This window comes from Pristis pectinata, chromosome 26 (assembly GCF_009764475.1).
Source record: "Pristis pectinata isolate sPriPec2 chromosome 26, sPriPec2.1.pri, whole genome shotgun sequence".
Classification (NCBI taxonomy): Eukaryota; Metazoa; Chordata; class Chondrichthyes; order Rhinopristiformes; family Pristidae; genus Pristis; species Pristis pectinata.
The window spans coordinates 1,887,794-1,905,478 of record NC_067430.1 but is presented as its reverse complement, the minus strand read 5'-3'; the positions used below and the strand labels follow the sequence as shown (position 1 = coordinate 1,905,478).

The 17,685-nt window shown below is 45.0% G+C and overlaps 1 protein-coding gene across 6 annotated transcripts in view; it reads right to left on the bottom strand.

Moving 5' to 3' along the window:
* hspg2 (heparan sulfate proteoglycan 2) overlaps positions 1-17,685 on the bottom strand; it is a 429,897-nt gene that overhangs the window by 71,017 nt on the left and 341,195 nt on the right. For all 6 annotated transcript variants that reach the window (XM_052039638.1, XM_052039640.1, XM_052039643.1 and 3 more), the window contains 3 exons: positions 17,425-17,606; positions 9,353-9,548; positions 2,338-2,517 (listed from right to left, as the gene is read on the bottom strand). In XM_052039638.1, coding sequence (XP_051895598.1) covers positions 2,338-2,517; positions 9,353-9,548; positions 17,425-17,606 — 558 coding nt within the window. The remainder of the gene's footprint in view (positions 1-2,337; positions 2,518-9,352; positions 9,549-17,424; positions 17,607-17,685) is intronic.

Below are 17,685 nucleotides of genomic sequence, written 5' to 3'. Positions count from 1 at the left end.
AGGACAGACTTAATGTGTCGATATTGTTAATGTGTCACCATATAGTTCAAAGCTGTGGTTACGAAAGGATTGGGATTGTGCACATCATCACTTTCACCAAATACCATGTTGCCAACTGTTGACTTAACAAGAATTAAAACCAGCAAAGGGTTTCGACCCAAAATCTCGACAATTCCTTTCCTCCCACAGATGCTGCTCGACCTGCTGAGTTCCTCCAGCAGACTGTTTGTTGTTTAAAACCAGCAAAGGTCACTGAGCATCTCCTGTGGCAAGTCCTGCTACCTCAGCATTTTCCCCCCAGTCACTGAGAGTGTGTTTCCAGAGCTAACAGCTTCGTCATGTAACAATAGATAGACAACAGCTTGATGCATGCTGTTAGAACTCTCATCTCAGTGAGAAGTCGGCAGGTTTAAAGCCAACTTGCAAAACCTGGCCCTGGCATTAAAAGTGTCCTGACGCACTGTTATTTCATTCAACGGGAACAATAATACCAGGCCCCGATACTTGTCTCTCTCCCAAATCACTGGAACAAGACCCCACAGCATCTTGTGGAAAAAAAGCGGTGAGTTCTAGTATCCTGACAAATCTTCCTGTCTCATTCTACACCTAGAAATGATTGGTAACACATTCATCAATGTTAGCCACATTCACTGAATATATAACTAAGGGTCATGTGGATGGCAAAGTGACGCTTCCATAACTCAGATTTGAGGCAGGAAACACTTTGCACCTGCCTTAGGTTCAGGGCAGCCACATTTGATGCTCCGGGAGCCGTCCATTCACGTGGATGAGGTCACTAAACTTTGTTAAGTGAATGCAGGGGAAAATAGGCACAGTCTTCTTTTAACTTTATTTTAGTTAATATTAATAAAATTCAAATTAAATTATTCCAATAAAATGTTTTCAAAGAATTTATGAGTTTGTAATTTCATATTATTACTTTAAAAATTTATTAAAATGCTCTTCAACTGCTTCTCAATGTTGTGACAGAACATAGAAGAGTACAGCACAGAACTGGCCCTTCGGCCCACCATGTCTGTGTTGATCATGATGTCAATCTAAACTAATCCCATCTGCCTTCACATGGTCCATATCCCTCCATTCCCTGCCTGTTCATGTGCCTGTCTAAATACCTCTTAGGCACCATCAATGCTTTAAATGTCTTTACTGGGAACAAACCCACAACATTAGAAAGGTTTGTAATTCCCAGTGGCTCCTATGTGGGAAACTCCACTGATTGTGCAGGTACCAAGTTGATGCCTAAGAATGCAACTGCATTCATAAAGCAACCTTCACAGCCTCTGAATTAATTCCTTTAAAGAGTGCCCATTGTTGTGATGCGGGAAACATAGGGGCTCTATTCATATAGTGCAAGATCCACCTGACAATAACAAAATAAATAACCAGATAAACTTTGACTTAGAGTTGCCAAGGTCACCTGGGGAGAACTTCCTCTCTTCAAAAGGTCTTGCAAAACCTTTGTGTCCATTTTAGAATTCAGCCACAGGGAAAATATGCAAACTCCACAAAGATGGCATCAGAGGTCAGGATTGAACCTGGGTCACTGGAGCGGTGAGGCAGCAGTTCCACTGCAGATCCTCTCCTGGTGGCGACAGGTTTCTCAAGTTAGAAAGATGGCCGCAAACCAAGTTCAGAGGTGGCAGAAGATGACTGCAGCCCCAGCAAGTCCATCCCGCCCATCTCCCAAAATCTTGTCCCTATGTACAGGCTGTACCTAAGTTGGGTGTTTGTAATCTGGGGAGGACTTGTAGGTGCGCTACTGTGTTGGATCATTGCTGTGGACTGTGCTTGCTGTTGTGTTTCCTGAACTACAATAGTAACAACACATCAAAGGTCTTATATTAGCAGCAGAGTGGTCATCAATGCAGGATCATGAAAGACTTTGTAGAAATAGGTCTTCTCCATTCCTTGCTCACCCAGTAACCTCCAGGACCACCCACCTTCAGTGCAATTCCAGCTCTTTGCACAGCATATTCAACAGATTAACGTTTGCACATTGAGTAAAAAGATATAATTTATGGACTAGGTGTTCTGATTCTCAAAGAGTGCTGAATGCATTCCAAGCAAGGCTGTAATCAAACAGCAAATACTGCAGACACTGGGAAAGGGTGCTGGAAATACTCAGGTGACCAGGCAGCTACTACGGAGAGAGAAATACAGTTATCAATCCAGTCTGATGACCTTTCAATTAGGGTGGTTCTGATGAAAGATAATCAACCTGAAACATCAACTCTGTTTCTCTCTCCACAGATGGCGCCTGGCCTGCTGAGTGTTCCCAACATTTTTTTGGTTGTGTTCCGGTGGGGTTGTACTTACTTTCTACATCCAGCATTATGAAGAGTTCATTGAATCCAGCAGAATTGGAGGCATTGCAGATATACTGGCCGGAATCCTGCAGTCCCACGTTAGGGATAACCAATGATCCTTCAACAATCTTGTGCTGCCATGGCAATGGGGCCCGCAGTTTAGACCACTGAATAATTGGAGTGGGATAACCTACAGAGTCCAGAGGGGAAAGCATGGGTTAATTCAAACAAGAAGTCACATTTTAAATTTGATTCTCTTTTGTTCTCATGAGGACAAGGTATTTAATGCTAGATACCTTCATTCTTAAAAATTCTCTTTGAAATTCCATGAGTGGTTTCTTTCTACAGCAGCTTAAAGTTAAAAAGTAGTGTGAATCTCACTGGAAATTTCAAGTAGCTATAAAGCACAAGTTCCAATGTTGGCTCATTTACAAAATTACTCAAATCAGAAGAATTTAAGGAGGACATTAATGTGACAGGTGAAATGCCACACATCAGATTAAAGAATGCGGAAAGGGGCCAAGAAGAGTCTCCAAAGTAATTTCAACCCATTATCTCTGCTTAACAGGAAGCATCTAGAGAAAAACTAATACATATTCTGTGCGAATTAAGGTGGGAATGTAACCACTGCATGGTGACAAAAGGCTGCTAAAGCAGAGGGAGTGACACAGGAGACTCTTGTGAGCAGCCTTCTCTTACTCCCACCTTGCTGTACCATTCCCAATATAATTGTAGCACTCCTGCAGTGGTATAAACAGGTTCTGGGCTCAGCATCTCTTTGGATGGCCTTTGAGAGCAATGCCCCATGTAACAACAATACCATTGCATCAATTCTAGAATACGTTCTTCTGCTAATCATCACTTTAGACTAGTTTTACTGTAACTAGCTACTGATTCCTTAATCATCAGTCCAATAATAAAAAAGCATCAAATCTCTCAACCGTAAGAAAAAGACAGCAGTTCAGAGGAGGATATTTCTTCTTTGTTTGGGTAAAACATCAAGGTGCAAAGGTAATTCCAGGTTCTCAGGAGCTTGAGTCGAGAACAGCAATGAAGAGAAGTTGGGTTTGGTCTCTACAAGGGGAAAATCTGTGGTAAGCTATTTGAAGTTCTCAAGATTACAAATTTTCCAAAATAATCCAGGTAAAGTGTTCGACAGAATCAAATTAGGAAAAATGGGAATACAATGGAGAACTAGTTTGGCGGGGAGATGGGAACCCGAGTGATAGGTTAGAGGTTGGTGCATTTAGTGTACAAGTAGATGTAGCGTGTAGGAAGACTGTGAGGAAGGATAGGCAGCTGAAAGGGCAAAATTGCAGTCAGTTGGACGGGCTAAACTGTGTCTACTTTAATGCGACAAGTATCAGGAACAAGGGTGGTGAATTTAGAGCATGGGTAAGTACATGGAACTACGACGTTGTGGCCATTACAGAGACTTGGCTGTCACAAGGGCAGGAATGGCTGCTGGATATTCTGGGGTTCAGATGTTTCAAAAGGGACAGGGACGGAGGTAAAAGAGGTGGGGGAGTGGCTTTGCTGATCAGGGACAGTGTCACAGCTGTAGGAAGGGAGGATGTCCTGGAGGGATCGTCCACTGAGTCAGTGTTGGTGGAAGTCAGAAACAGGAAGGGCACGATCACTCTATAGGGAGTATTCTACAGACCCCCCCCCCCCCCAATAGCAGCAGAGACACTGAGGAGCAGATCGGGAGGCCGACTTTGGAAAGGTGCAGAAATAACAGAGTTGTTGTCATGGGTGATCTCAATTTCCCTAATATTGATTGGCACCTCCTTAGTGTAAAAGGGGATAGATGGGGCAGAGTTTGTTAGGAGTGTCCAGGAAGGATTCCTGACACAGTATGTGGACAGGCCGACTACAGGAGAGGCCATACTGGACCTGGTACTAGGCAATGAGCCTGATCAGGTTTCAGATCTCTTAGTGGGAGAGCATTTTGGAGACAGTGATCAAAACTCTTTGACCTTCACCATAGCCTTGGGGAGGGATAGGAGCAGAGACATGTAAAAGTATTTAATTGGGACTCACTGCTTATGATCCCCCCTGATTATGATGCTATTAGGCAGGAACTCGGGAGTGTAAATTGGGAACAGATGTTCTTGGGGAAGTGCACTGCAGTAATGTGGGGGTTGTTTAGGAAGTACTTGCATGGGGTTCTGGATAGGTTTGTCCCATTGAGGCAGGATAAGGATCGCAGAATGAAGGAACCATGGTGACAAGAAACGTAGAATATCTTGTCAAGAGGAAGAAAGAAGCTTACCTGAGGTTTAGAAAGCATGGATCAGACAGGGCTCTGGAGAGTTACAAGGTAGCCAGGAGAGAGCTTAAGATACTGTACAGGTATGTGAAGAATAGGAGGATGACTAGAGTGAGGGTAGGACCGATCAGGGATAAAAGAGGAAACATGTGCCTGGAGTCGGAAGAGGTAGGGGAGGTTCTTAATGAATACTTTGCTTCAGTATTCACCAGTGAGAGAGACCTTGACGTTTGTGAGGATGACGTATGACAGGCTGATACGCCAGGGCATGTCGACATGAAGAAAGAGGATTTGCTGGAAAAAGTCACTGGGACCGGACGGGATATATCCAAGGTTATTAAGGAAAGCAAGAGAAGAGATTGCTGCATCTTTGGCAATGATCTTTGCATCCTCACTGGCAACAGGAGTAGTGCCAGATGATTGGAGGGTGGCATATGTTGTTCCTTTGTTCAAGAAAGGGAGTAGGGATAACCCTGGGAATTACAGACTAATGAGCCTTACTTCAGTGGTGGGTAAATTACTGGAGAAGATTCTTTAAAGACAGGATTTATGGGCATTTGGAGAAGCATGGGTTGATTAGGGACAGTTAGCATGGCTTTGTGAGGGGCAGGTCATGCCTCACGAGCCTGATTGAATTCTGAGGATGTAACAAAGCACATTGATGAAGGTAGAGCAGTGGATGTGGTGTACATGGATTTTAGTAAGGCGTTTGATAAGGTTCTTAATGGAAGGCTTATTCAGAAAGTCAGGAGGCATGGGATCCAGGGAAACTTGGCTGTGTGGATTCAGAATTGTCTTGTCCATAGAAGACAGAGGGTGGTGGTAGATGGAGTGTATTCTCCCTGGAGGTCGGTGACCAGTGGTGTTCCGCAGGGATCTGTTCTGGGACCCCTGCTCTTTGTGATTTTTATAAATGACTTGGATGAGGATGTGGAAGGGTGGGGTAGTAAGTTTGCAGATGACATGAAGGTTGGTGGTGGTGTGGATAGTGTAGAATGTTGCTCTAGGTTACAACAGGACATTGATAGGATGCAGAGCTTGGCTGAGAAGTGGCAGATGGAGTTCAACCTGGAAAAGTGTGAAGTGATACACTTTGGAAGATTGAATTTGAAGGCAGAATACAAGGTTAATGGCAGGACTCTTAGCAGTGTGGAGGAACAGAGGGATCTTGGGGTCCACATCAGTAAGTGGAAGGCCTTCAAAGGCGAAATTTTGAGAGTACAGAGTTTGCATGTTCCTGCCAGGATTAAAGGCAAAGTTAAAAAGCATAGGGAACCTTGGTTTTCAAGGGATATTGACGATCTGCTTAAGAAAAAGAGAGAGGTGTATAGCAGGTATCGGCAACTAGGAACAAATGAGGTACTTGAAGAGTATAGAAAAAGTAAGAAAATACTAAAAAAGGAAATCAGGAAGGCAAAAAGAAGACATGAGGTTGCTTTGGCAGATAATGTGAAGGTAAATCCGAAGGGTTTCTACAAGTATATGAAGAATAAAAGGATAGTAAGGGACAAAATTGGTCCCCTAGAAGATCAGAGTGGTCGTCTATGTGTGGAGCCTCAGGAGATGGGGGAGATCTTAAACAATTTTTTTGCATCAGTATTTACGCAGGAAACGGGCATAGTCGATATGGAAGGAAGGGAAACAAGCAATAGAATGATGGAACATATAGAGATTAAAGAGGAGGAGGTGCTTGCTGCCTTACAGTGAATAAAGGTAGATAAATCCCCTGGGCCAGATAAGATATTTCCTTGGACATTGAGGGAAACTAGTGTAGAAATTGCAGAGGCCCTGGCAGATATATTTAAAATGTCCTTAGCCACGGGTGTGGTGCCGGAGGACTGGAGGGTAGCTCATGTTCCGTTGTTTAAGAAAGGATCTAAAAGTAAGCCAGGTAATTACAGGCCTGTGAGCCTGACATCAGTAGTGGGTAAATTATTGGAAGGTGTTCTGAGAGATCGGATATACAAGTATTTGGACAACCAAGGGCTGATTAGGGATAGTCAGCATGGCTTTGTGTGTGGTAGATCATGTTTAACGAATCTTGTAGAGTTTTTCGAGGAGGTTACCAAGAAAGAAGATGAAGGAAAGGCTGTGGACGTTGTCTACATGGACTTTAGTAAGGCCTCTGACAAGGTCCCACATGGGAGGTTAGTTCAGAAGGTTCAGGCACTAGGTATCCATGGAGAGGTTGTAAACTGGATTCGAAATTGGTTGTGAGGGAGAAGACAGAGAGTGGTAGTGGACGATTGTTTGTCAGACTGGAGGCCTGTGACTAGTGGTGTGCCTCAGGGATCCGTGCTGGGGCCATTGTTGTTTGTTGTCCATATCAATGATCTCAATGATAATGTAGTAAATTGGATCAGCAAGTTTGCTGATGGCACTAAGATTGGAGGTGTAGTGGACATGAGGAAGGCTTTCAAAGCTTGCAGAGGGATCTGAAAGAAATGGAAGAATGGGCCAGAAAATGGCAGATGGAATTTAATGCAGACAAATGTGAGGTGTTGCATTTTGGAAGGACAAATCAAGGTAGGACATACACAGTAAATGGTAGGGCACTGAGGAGTGCAGAGGAACAAAGGGATCTGGGAGTTCAGATACATAATTCCCTGAAAGTGGCGTCGCAGGTAGACAGGGTTGTAAAGAAGGCATTTGGCATCCTGCCATTCATAAATCAAAGTATTGAGTATAGGAGTTGGGATGTTATGGTGAGGTTGTATAAGACATTGGTGAGGCCAAATTTGGAGTATTGTGTGCAGTTCTGGTCACCTAACTATAGGAAGGATATCAGTAAGATTGAAAGAGTGCAGAGGAGATTTACTAGAATGTTTCCGGGTCTTCAGGAGTTGAGTTACAGGGAAAGGTTGAACAGGTTAGGACTTTATTCTTTGGAGCGCAGAAGAATGAGGGGAGATTTGATAGAGGTTTACAAAATTATGAGGGGTATAGACAGAGTTAATGCGAATAGGCTCTTTCCACCTAGATTAGGAGGGATAAGTACGAGAGGACATGGCTTTAGGGTGAAAGGGGAAAAGTTTAGGGGGAACATTAGGGGGAACTTCTTCACTCAAAGGGTGGTGGGAGTATGGAACAGGCTGCCATCTGATGTAGTAAATGCGAGCTCACTCTTGAGTTTTAAGAATAAATTGGGAGAGGTCTGGAGGGTTATGGACTGGGTGCAGGTAAATGGGACAAGCGGAATAACGTTTCAGCACATACTAGAAGGGCCGAATGGCCTGTTTTCTGTGCTGTAGTGTTCTATGGTTCTACATCCATGGATCCCTCAAGGTTGCCGCGTGGGTTGATAGGGTTGTTAAGAAGGCGTATGGTGTGTTGGCCTTCACTAGTCGGGGTATTGAGTTCAAGAGCCGCGAGGTAATGTTGCAGCTCTCTAAAACTCTGGTTAGACCACACTTGGAGTATTGTGTTCAGTTCTGGTTACCTCATTATAGGAAGGATGTGGAAACTTTAGAGAGGGTGCAGAGGATATTTACCAGGATGCTGGCTGGATTGGAGAGCATGCCTTATGAGGACAGGCTGAGTGAGCTGGGACTTTTCTCTTTGGAGACAAGGAGGATGAGAGGTGACTTGGTAGAGGTGTACAAGATGATAAGAGGCATGGATCGAGTGAACAGTCAGAGACTTTTTCCCAGGCTGAAAATGACTAACACGAGGGGACATAATTTTAAAGTGATTGGAGAAAGATATAGGGGGGATATCAGAGGTAATTTTTTTATATACACAGAGAGTAGTGGGTGCGTGGAATGCACTGCTGGTAGAGGTTGTGGAGGCAGATACATTGGTGACATTTAAGAGACTCTTGGATGGACACATGAATGATAGGGAAATGGGGGGGGGCGATGTGGGGCGGAAGGGTTAGATAGATCTTAGAGCAGGGTAAAATGTCGGCATGACATTGTGAGCTGAAGGGCCTGCACTGTGTTGTAGTGTTCTAACATATGGAGATTTCCTTATCCAAAGGATGTAAGAGAAATGGAATAATGGTTTAATGATGCAAAATTTGTTGCATTTCTGAAGATGACTGAAAAAGATGTGATGGAGGTCAGTGGGCTGGGCTTTGAGATGCCAGCAAACTCCTTGGAACCAATGTCTTGTGCTCATTCCTACAAGTTCCTACCTTAATATAGAAATAGGAAGCAGAGAAACTTGTTGTGGATACACAATGACATTAAGCATTTGCCTGCACTACAGCAATGCTGGTTTTCCTTTACACCATTGTAGCAGCTTGTTCTTGCAAATTATTTTAAGCATTTATATTGAGGTGTCTATGATTCGTCCTTAGTGAAGACCATCCCTTCAAGGTAATTGTATGAAATTACCTTGAAGTAGCGTAGTGGTTAGCGCGAAGCTATTACAGCGTCAGCGATCGGGGTTCGATTCCCTTCGCTGTCTGTAAGGAGTTTGTACGTTCTCCCCGTGTCTGCGTGGGTTTCCGCCGGGTGCTCCGGTTTCTTCCCACATTCCAAAGACGTACGGGTAGGTTAATTTGGGGTTTAAAATGGGCGGCGCGGACTCGTTGGGCCAGAAGGGCCTGTTACCACGCTGTAAATAAAATTAAAAAAAAATGTTCATCTCATGAAGAGTGAGCCTACTGATATTCCAAACTCATTCTTGGACACATTCACAATACTACAAGAGGTCTAAGTAGGCCAGACAGGGATGAGGGGATGAAGCCATCAATGAAATCCAAAATGCCTTATTATCCACACCAGACATTGCCAATGTCATGACGTACCAGTGGCTGAACAACGCAGGGTAGCAGTCTGGCCTGCTGTGGTGGTTATTGAAGGCTCTTCCGCAGTAACCTGAGGAGCTTGAGGCGTGGAGGCTGAACGCTCAACGATGACCTCCACCTGTGCCTCTGCCGTGCCGAACCTATTCGTCGACCTGCAGGAGTAGGTTCCAGAATCCTGCAGCCGGGCAGAAGAAATCTGAAACAGAAAGTTCAGTAACTGGGATTAAACTGGCACAAATTATAGCAGCACAATCTTTGTACTTCCTCTATATGAGCACTGGTCATAAATCATTACAAGTGAAGTGACACAAAATGAGTGTGTATTGTTGATCACTGATGGCCTGAGGAGTCCAAGAATAATATACAATAATTAAGGCAAAGTAGGGGTAAAGGGATGGAAGTTTATTGGGTCAGTGAGAGGTTCCCATTTTATAAGTTTCACATTGTCCTCATTTGCACATGATACTGATTCTAGGTGTTGGAGGGTACAGCGTTCCCTGTGGTGAAGGATGGGGAGCTGGGCTCACACAGTTCTGGGCTACTCCAGTGTCCCCACTGCTGGGATGGTGTAATTACAGGACAACGTTCACTCAGGCAGTTCCCAGTGTGAACATGGACTTGGATAGTTCATCCAAAAGTAATTGCATAAATTGATCACAATATGGCAATAAGAAATAAAGTTTTACTGAAAGAAAGTATGTGTAAATATAAAGTTTAAAGTAAGTATATATTCAATATTAGATTTAAATGGGGCTTTAAAGTGACATTTCTATTTTGCAAGGGATAGCGGCTTTTCGGTGAAGTTATGTTCATACATTTGGTGACAGAAGAGACCGCTGATGCTGGAATCTGGAGGAAAAAGCATATAGCTGGAGGAACTCAGCGGGTCGAGCAGCACCTGTGGAGGCAAAGGGGTGGTCAACGCTCCTGGTCGAGACCCTGCATCAGGACTGAGAGTGTTCTGTCTGCACTCCCACTGCTATTCAGAATCGCGATCTGAAACATCGACGGTCCCTTTCCCTCCACAGATGCTGCCGGACCCACTGAGCTCCCCCAGTAGTATGTTTTTATGGTCATACATTTGCCTGGGTACTCTCTTTGTATTTGCTGCGTAATTGTGCAACACTAAACTGAAGTGTGATGGAAACACGGCCTGGATCTGTTCTGGATCTTTACACGGTAAAAGGAAGACCCTTAAGGACATTCTAAGGTAATATTATCCAAAGTTCACGGATTTCCTACATCAAAGAAAAGTTCATAATTCAAAGAAATGAACCAGTTGAAACCAGGATCTGTTGTGGTGTTTGCTTCTTAACCCATCAGCCAAGGCAATCCTGGTGTGATTCTCTACAAGCTGCAGTTGGACTTGCTGATTTATAACCGAATGCAGTGCAAGATTAATGATTTTGTGCCAGTAATTGAGGCTCTACATAACCAGCAGTGATCTGTTGAGAGTATATGATGTCAGTGCTAAAGGTAACTTTGTGGTCTCTTTGTGATTTTTATAAACGACCTGGATGAGGAAGTGGAGGGGTGGGTTAGTAAGTTTGCAGATGACACGAAGGTTGGGGGTGTGTGGATAGCTTGGAGGGCTGTCAGAGGTTACAGAGGGACATAGGATGCAAAGTTGGGCTGAGAAGTGGCAGATGCAGTTCAACCCAGATAAGTGTGAAGTGGTTCATTTTGGTAGGTCAAATATGTTGGCGGAATATAGTCTTAATGGTAGGTCTCTTGGCAGTGTGGAGGATCAGAGGGATCTTGGGGTCCGAGTCCATAGGACGCTCAAAGCGGCTGCGCAGGTTGACTCTGTGGTTAGGAAGGCATATGGTGTATTGTCCTTCATCAATCGGGGAACTGCATTTAGGAGCCAGGAGGTATTGTTGCAGCTATATAGGTCCCTGGTCAGACCCCACTTGGAGTACTGTGCTCAGTTCTGGTCACCTCACTACAGGAAGGATGTGGAAGCCATAGAAAGGTTGCAGAGGAGATTTACTAGGATGCTGCCTGGAATGCGGAGCATGCCTTATGAAAGTAGATTGAGGGAACTCGGCCTTTTCTCCTCGGAGTGACGGAGGATGAGGGGGGACCTGATAGAGGTATATAAGATGATAAGAGGTATTGATAGGGTAGATAGTCAGAGGCTTTTCCCCAGGGCTGAAATGGTGGCCACAAGAGGACATAGGTTTAAGGTGCTGGGGAGTAGGTATAGAGGAGATGTCAGGGGTAAGTTTTTTACTCAGAGAGTGGTGAGTTTGTGGAATGGGCTGCTGGCAATGGTGGTGGAGGCGGATACGATAGGGTCTTTTAAGAGACTGTTGGATAGGTACATGGAGCTGAGAAAAATAGAGGGCTACGGGTAAGCCTAGTAATTTCTAGGGTAGGGACATGTTCGGCACAGCTTTGTGGGCCGAAGGGCCTGAATTGTGCTGCAGTTTTTCTATGTTCTATGTAAACAAACATCTGCATTGCATTAGCACAAACTTGCTTATTTAATAGTTTGCTGGAATTTGCAAAATACATGTAACCAGATGTTTGAACCTGGAAATAACTGAAGTGTACATTCTATGCTCCATTGTGTGAGTGGCTCAGTGTAAGAGTGGGTCCTTGAGGCTTTGGTGTGAAGAGGCAGAGGAAGTGAGCAGAGGCTAAGGTGAGGCTCGGGTAAGGTCTCTTTTTTTCTTATTGCACACCTGGGAGTGGTAGGCACGGCAGTGGTGTGCTCCTCTTGCAGGATGTGGGAAGTCAGGGAGACCTCCAGTTTCCCTGATGACTCCACCTGCGAGAAGTGCATCCGGCTGCAGCTCCTTACAGACCGTGAGAGGGAACTGGAGCTGAATGAACTCCAGATCATTTGGGAAACTGAGATGATAGACAGGAGTTACCAGGAGGGAGTTACACCCAGGTTGCAGGATACGGGTAGCTGGCGGGAAAGGACAGTCAGTGCAGGGTACCCCTGTGGCTGTTCCCCTCAATAACAAGTATATCATTTTGGATAGTGCTACAGCGGCCAGGTCTCTGGCACTGAGTCTGACTCTGTGGCACAGAAGGAATGGGGGAAGAAGAGGACTGTGGTAACGATAGGGGATTCGTTGGTTAGGGGAACAGACAGGAGATTCTGTGGATGAGAATGGAACTCCCGGATGGAATGTTGCCTCCCAGGTGCCAGGGTCAGAGACGTCTCAGATCAAGTCTACAGCATTCTTAGGGGAAGGGTGAGCAGCCAGAAGTCATTGTACACATCAGTACCAACGACACAGATAGGAAAAGAGATGAGGTCCTGAAGAGGGAATATAGGGAGCTAGGTAGGAAGCTGAAAAGCCGGACCTCAAGGGTGGTAATCTGTGGATTGTTGCATGTGCCACGTGCCAGTGAGGGTAAGAATATGAAGACATGGCAGATGAATGCGTGGCTGAAGAGTTGGTGCAGGGGGCAGGGGTTCAGATTTGTGGATCACTGGGATCTCTTCTGGGGAAGGTATGACCTGTACAAAAGGGACAGGTTACACCTGAACTCGAGAGGGACCAATGTCCTTGCGGGCAGGTTTGCCAGAGCTGTTGGGGAGGGTTTAAACTAAGTTGGCAGGGGGATGGGAATCAGAGTGTTGGGTCAGATGATGAAGCACTTGGTGTAAAGGTAGATGCATTATGTGGAGAGACTGTGAGGAAGGATAGACAGTGGATAGGGCATAAACGCAGTCAGTTGGATGGGTTGAAATGTCTTTAATGTGAGAAGTATTAAGACTAGGGGTGAGGAACTCAGAGCACGGATCGGTACGTGGAATTACGATGTTGCTGCCATTACAGAGACTTGGCTGTCGCAAGGGCAGGAGTGGCTGCTTGATGATCCGCAGTTTAGGTGTTTCAAAAGGGACAGGGAAGGAGGTAAGAAGGGCGGTGGTGGGGGCATGGCATTGCTCATCAGGGATAGTATCACAGCTGCAGAAAAGTAGGACGTTGTGGAGGGATCGTCCACTGAGTCAGTGTGGGCGGAAGTTAGAAACAGGAAGGCAGCAATCACTCTATTGGGAGTACTCTATAGGCCTCCCAATAGCCACCAGGACACCGAGGAGCAGATACGTAGGCAGATTTGGGAAAGGTGCAAAAATAACAGGGTTGTTGTCAAGGGAGATTTCAACTTCCCTAATATTCATTGGCACTCCCTTTGTGCAAAAGGTTTAGATGGGGGCAGAATTTGTTAGGTTTGTCCAGGAAGGATTCCTGACACAGTATGTGGACAGGCCGACTACAGGAGAGGCCATTCTGGATCTACTACTAGGCAACGAGCCCAGTCAGGCGACAGACCTCTTGGTGGGCAAGCATTATGGAGATAGTGGCCACAACTCCCTGACCTTCAGCAGAGTCATGGACAGGGATAAGAGCAGATGATATGGGAAAGTTTTTAATTGGGGGAAGGCTAATTATGATGGTATTAGGCAGCATCTTGGGAGTGTAAATTGGGAAATGCACAGAAGAAATGTGTAGGCTGTTTAGGGAACACTTGCATAGAGTTCTGGATAGGTTTGTCCCACTGAGGCAGGGAAAGGATGGCAGGGTAAAGGAACAACGGTTGACAAGAGATGAAATATTTAGTCAAGAGGAAGAAGGAAGTATACTTGAGCTTTCGGAAGCAAAGTTCAGGCAGGCCTCTTGAAAATTATAAGGTAGCCAGGAAGGAGCTTAAGAAGGGATTTAGGAGAGCTAGAAGGGGGCATGAGAAGGCCTTAGTGAGTAGAATTAAGGAAAATTCCAAGGCGTTCTATACATACGTGAGGAACAGGAGGATGACTAGAGTGAGGGTAGGACCGCCAAGAGATAAAGGGGGAAGAATGTACCTGGAGGCGGAGGAGGAAGGTGAGGTCCTGAATGAATACTTTGCTTCAGTGTTCACTAGGGAGAGAGACTTTGATGAATGTGAGGTCAGCGTAGACCTGGAGCATTTTGAGGTTAAGTAAGATGTCGTGTTGGAGCTTCTGACAAACATTAGGATAGTCCCAGGGACCGGACGGGATATACCCCAGGTTACTACGGGAGGCAAGGGAAGAGATTGCTGGGGCATTGACAATAATATTTGCATGCTCCCTGGCCACAGGAGTGGTACTAGAGGATTGGTGGATGGCAAATGTTGTTCCATTGTTCAAGAAAGGTAGTAGGGATAATCCCGGGAATTATAGATCAGTGAGTCTTACGTCAGTGGTGGGCAAGCTATTGGAGAGGATTCTTTGCGACAGGATTTACAAGCATTTAGAGAAGCATAGTCTTATTCGAGATAGTCAGCATGGCTTTGTGAGGGGCAGGTTGTGCCTCACGAGCCTAATTGAGTTTTTTTGAGGAGGTGGCATAACAAATAGATGAAGGTAGAGCGGTGGATATGGACTTTAGTAAAGCATTTGAGAAGGTTCCCCATGGTAGGCTCATCCAGAAAGTCATGAGGCATGGGATCCATGGAGACTTGGTGTGTGGATTCAGAAATTTGCTTGCCCACAGAAGGTAGTGGATGGAGACTATTCTGCCTGGAGGTCGGTGACCAGTGGTGTTCTGCAGGGATCTGTTCTGGGACCCCTGCTCTTTGTGATTTTTATAAATGACTTGGAAGAGGAAATGGAGGAATGGGTTAGTAAGTTTGCAGATAACACGAAGGTTGGAGGGGTTGTGGATAGTGTAAAAGGTTGTCGTAAGTTACAACAGGATATAGACAGGATACAGAGTTGAGCGGATAAGTGGCAGATGGAGTTCAATTTGGAAAAGTATGAAGTGATACACTTTGGAAGAATGAACATGAAGGTTAACGACAGGATTCTGAGCAGTGTGCAGGAACAGAAGGATCTTGGGGTCCAAGTCCATAAATCCCTCAAAGTTGCCACACAGGTTGACAGGGTGGTTAAGAAGATGTACGGTGTGCTGGCATTCATTAGTCGGGGGATTGAGTTCAAGAGCTGAGAGGTAATGATGCATTTCTATAAAACTCTGGTCAGACCACACTTACGAGTATTGTGTTCAGTTCTGGTTACCTCATAATGGGAAGGATGTGGAAGCTTTAGAGAGGGTGCGGAGGAGATTTACCAGGAAGTTGCCTGGATTAGAGAACATATCTTATGAGGAAAAGTTGAGTGAACTTGGGCTTTTTTCTTTGGAGAGACGGAAGATGACAGAGGTGTATAAGATTAATTGAGGGAGATAGAGTAGACAGCCAGCACCTTTTCCCCAGGGCGGTAGTAGCAAATACCGTTTAAGGTCAGAGGAGGAATGTTCAGGGGAGATGTCAGAGGTAGGTTCTTTACACAGAGAGTGGTGGGTGCTTGGAACGCACTGCTGGTGGTGGTGGTGGTGGTGGCTGATATAATAGGGGCATTTAAAAGGCTCTTAGATAGGCACATGGATGTAAGAAAAATGGAGGGTTATGGGCTGTGCAGGATCATGGAGGAGGTGTTCATATAGTTTGGCACAACACCATGGGCCGAAGGGCCTGTACTGTGCTGTAATGTACTGTTCTATGTGCATCTGAGGTGGGCACTGCAACTTTAATTAACCTAGTGACAGTACACTGACTAAAATCATAGTTTTGATCTGTGAGGACAAGATCGAAGGGTTAGGTGGCCTACATCTGTTCCTACTCTGTGTGGTTCTTACGGTAGAGAGAACCAAATGTAATATCTGTACATTTATTCACAACATGAAACTAGGAGGGAAAAAGTTGCAAAGTGGCTTCAAGGTGATTGGGACAAGTTGAATGAGTGGATGAATTCATGGCAGGTGCAAGAATAATGTGGATAACTGTGAAGTTATTCACTTTGGTGTGAAAAAACAAAAAGCTAGAGTTATTTAAAAGGTAATATGTTGATGTACAAAGGGTTCTGGGCGTCCTTGTACACCAGTCAGTGAGAGCAAACGTGCAGGTGCAGCAAACTGTTAAGAAGGCAAGCGGCATGTTGGACTTCATTGTAAGATATTTTAGGCACAGGAGCAAGGATATCAGACCACAGTTATACAGGACCTTGGTGAGACCACACCTAGAATATTGAGAGTTGATTTGGTCCCCTCGCTAAGGAAAAGGTTTACATAGCATGAAGGGAGTGCCACAACATAATCAAAGACCCTACCCACCCCAGACATTCTCTCTTCTCCCCCCTCCCATCGGGCAGAAGATACAAAAGTCTGAAAGCACGTACCACCAGGCTCAAGGACAGCTTCTATAAGATATTGAATGGTCCCCTTGTACGATAAAACGGACTCTTGACCTCACAATCTACCTCGTTATGGCTGTTGCACCTTATTGTCTGCCTGAACTGTACTTCCTCTGTAACTGTAACACTTTATTCTGCATTCTGTTATTGTTTTACCTTGTACTGTTGTAATGAATTGATCTGTACCAACGGTATGCAAGATAAGGTTTTCACTGTACCTCGGTACATGTGGCAATAATAAACCAATTTACCAAAGATTCACCAGACTCATTCAGGTCATTCAGTTTAGGATTTTGCATTCACTGGAGTTTAGAAGAATGAGAGGAGATCTCACTGAAATGTACAAAATTCTGACAGAGTTTGACAAGGTGGATGCAGCGAAATTGTTTGCTCTGGCTGTGGTGTCTGGAGTCAGGGGTCACACTCTCAGGATACTGGGTGAGACATTTAGGACTGAGGAGGAGAAATGTCTTCATTCAGAGAGTGGTGAACCCATGGAATCCTCTACCACGGAGGGCAGTGGACACCAAGTCTCTGAATATATTTAAGAAGGAGATAGATAGATTTCTAGACACAAAAAGCATCAAGAAGCATTGAGGGGAAGAGCGAGAATATGGTACTGATATGGAGGATGAGCCACGATTGTACTGAATGGTGGAGCAGGCTCCAGTAGCCAAATGGCATATTCCTGCTGTCTTTATTTTTCATGTTTCAAGCTCAAACTTGTCAGAGACTATGTTGGAGGAAGTGGGAATGAGAGTTATGAATCATAAATAAAAACAGAAAATGGTGTAAATGTTCAGTAGATCAGGCAGCGTCTGTGGAAAGAGAACTAGAGTTGACATTTCAGGTCGAAGACCGTTCGTCAGAGTTAAGATCAATCTTTACTCACTCTCAGGATGGGATTGTCTTCCCTTGGCAGCTGTCTCCCCAAATTGTTCCTTGTCCTGCCATTAACCCGATTCCAGCTGATTGTAGGACGAGGCTCTCCCATACCTATACATTCCAGAGTAATGGAATTACCTACCCCCAGTCTGACTGGACCGCTGGGAGAGATGGACACAGTGGGAGGTCCTAGCAACAAAGGAGGGAGAAAAATTCTGCTAATGAGACAGACATGGATCAACAAAAACATACATCAGTTTGTACAGTG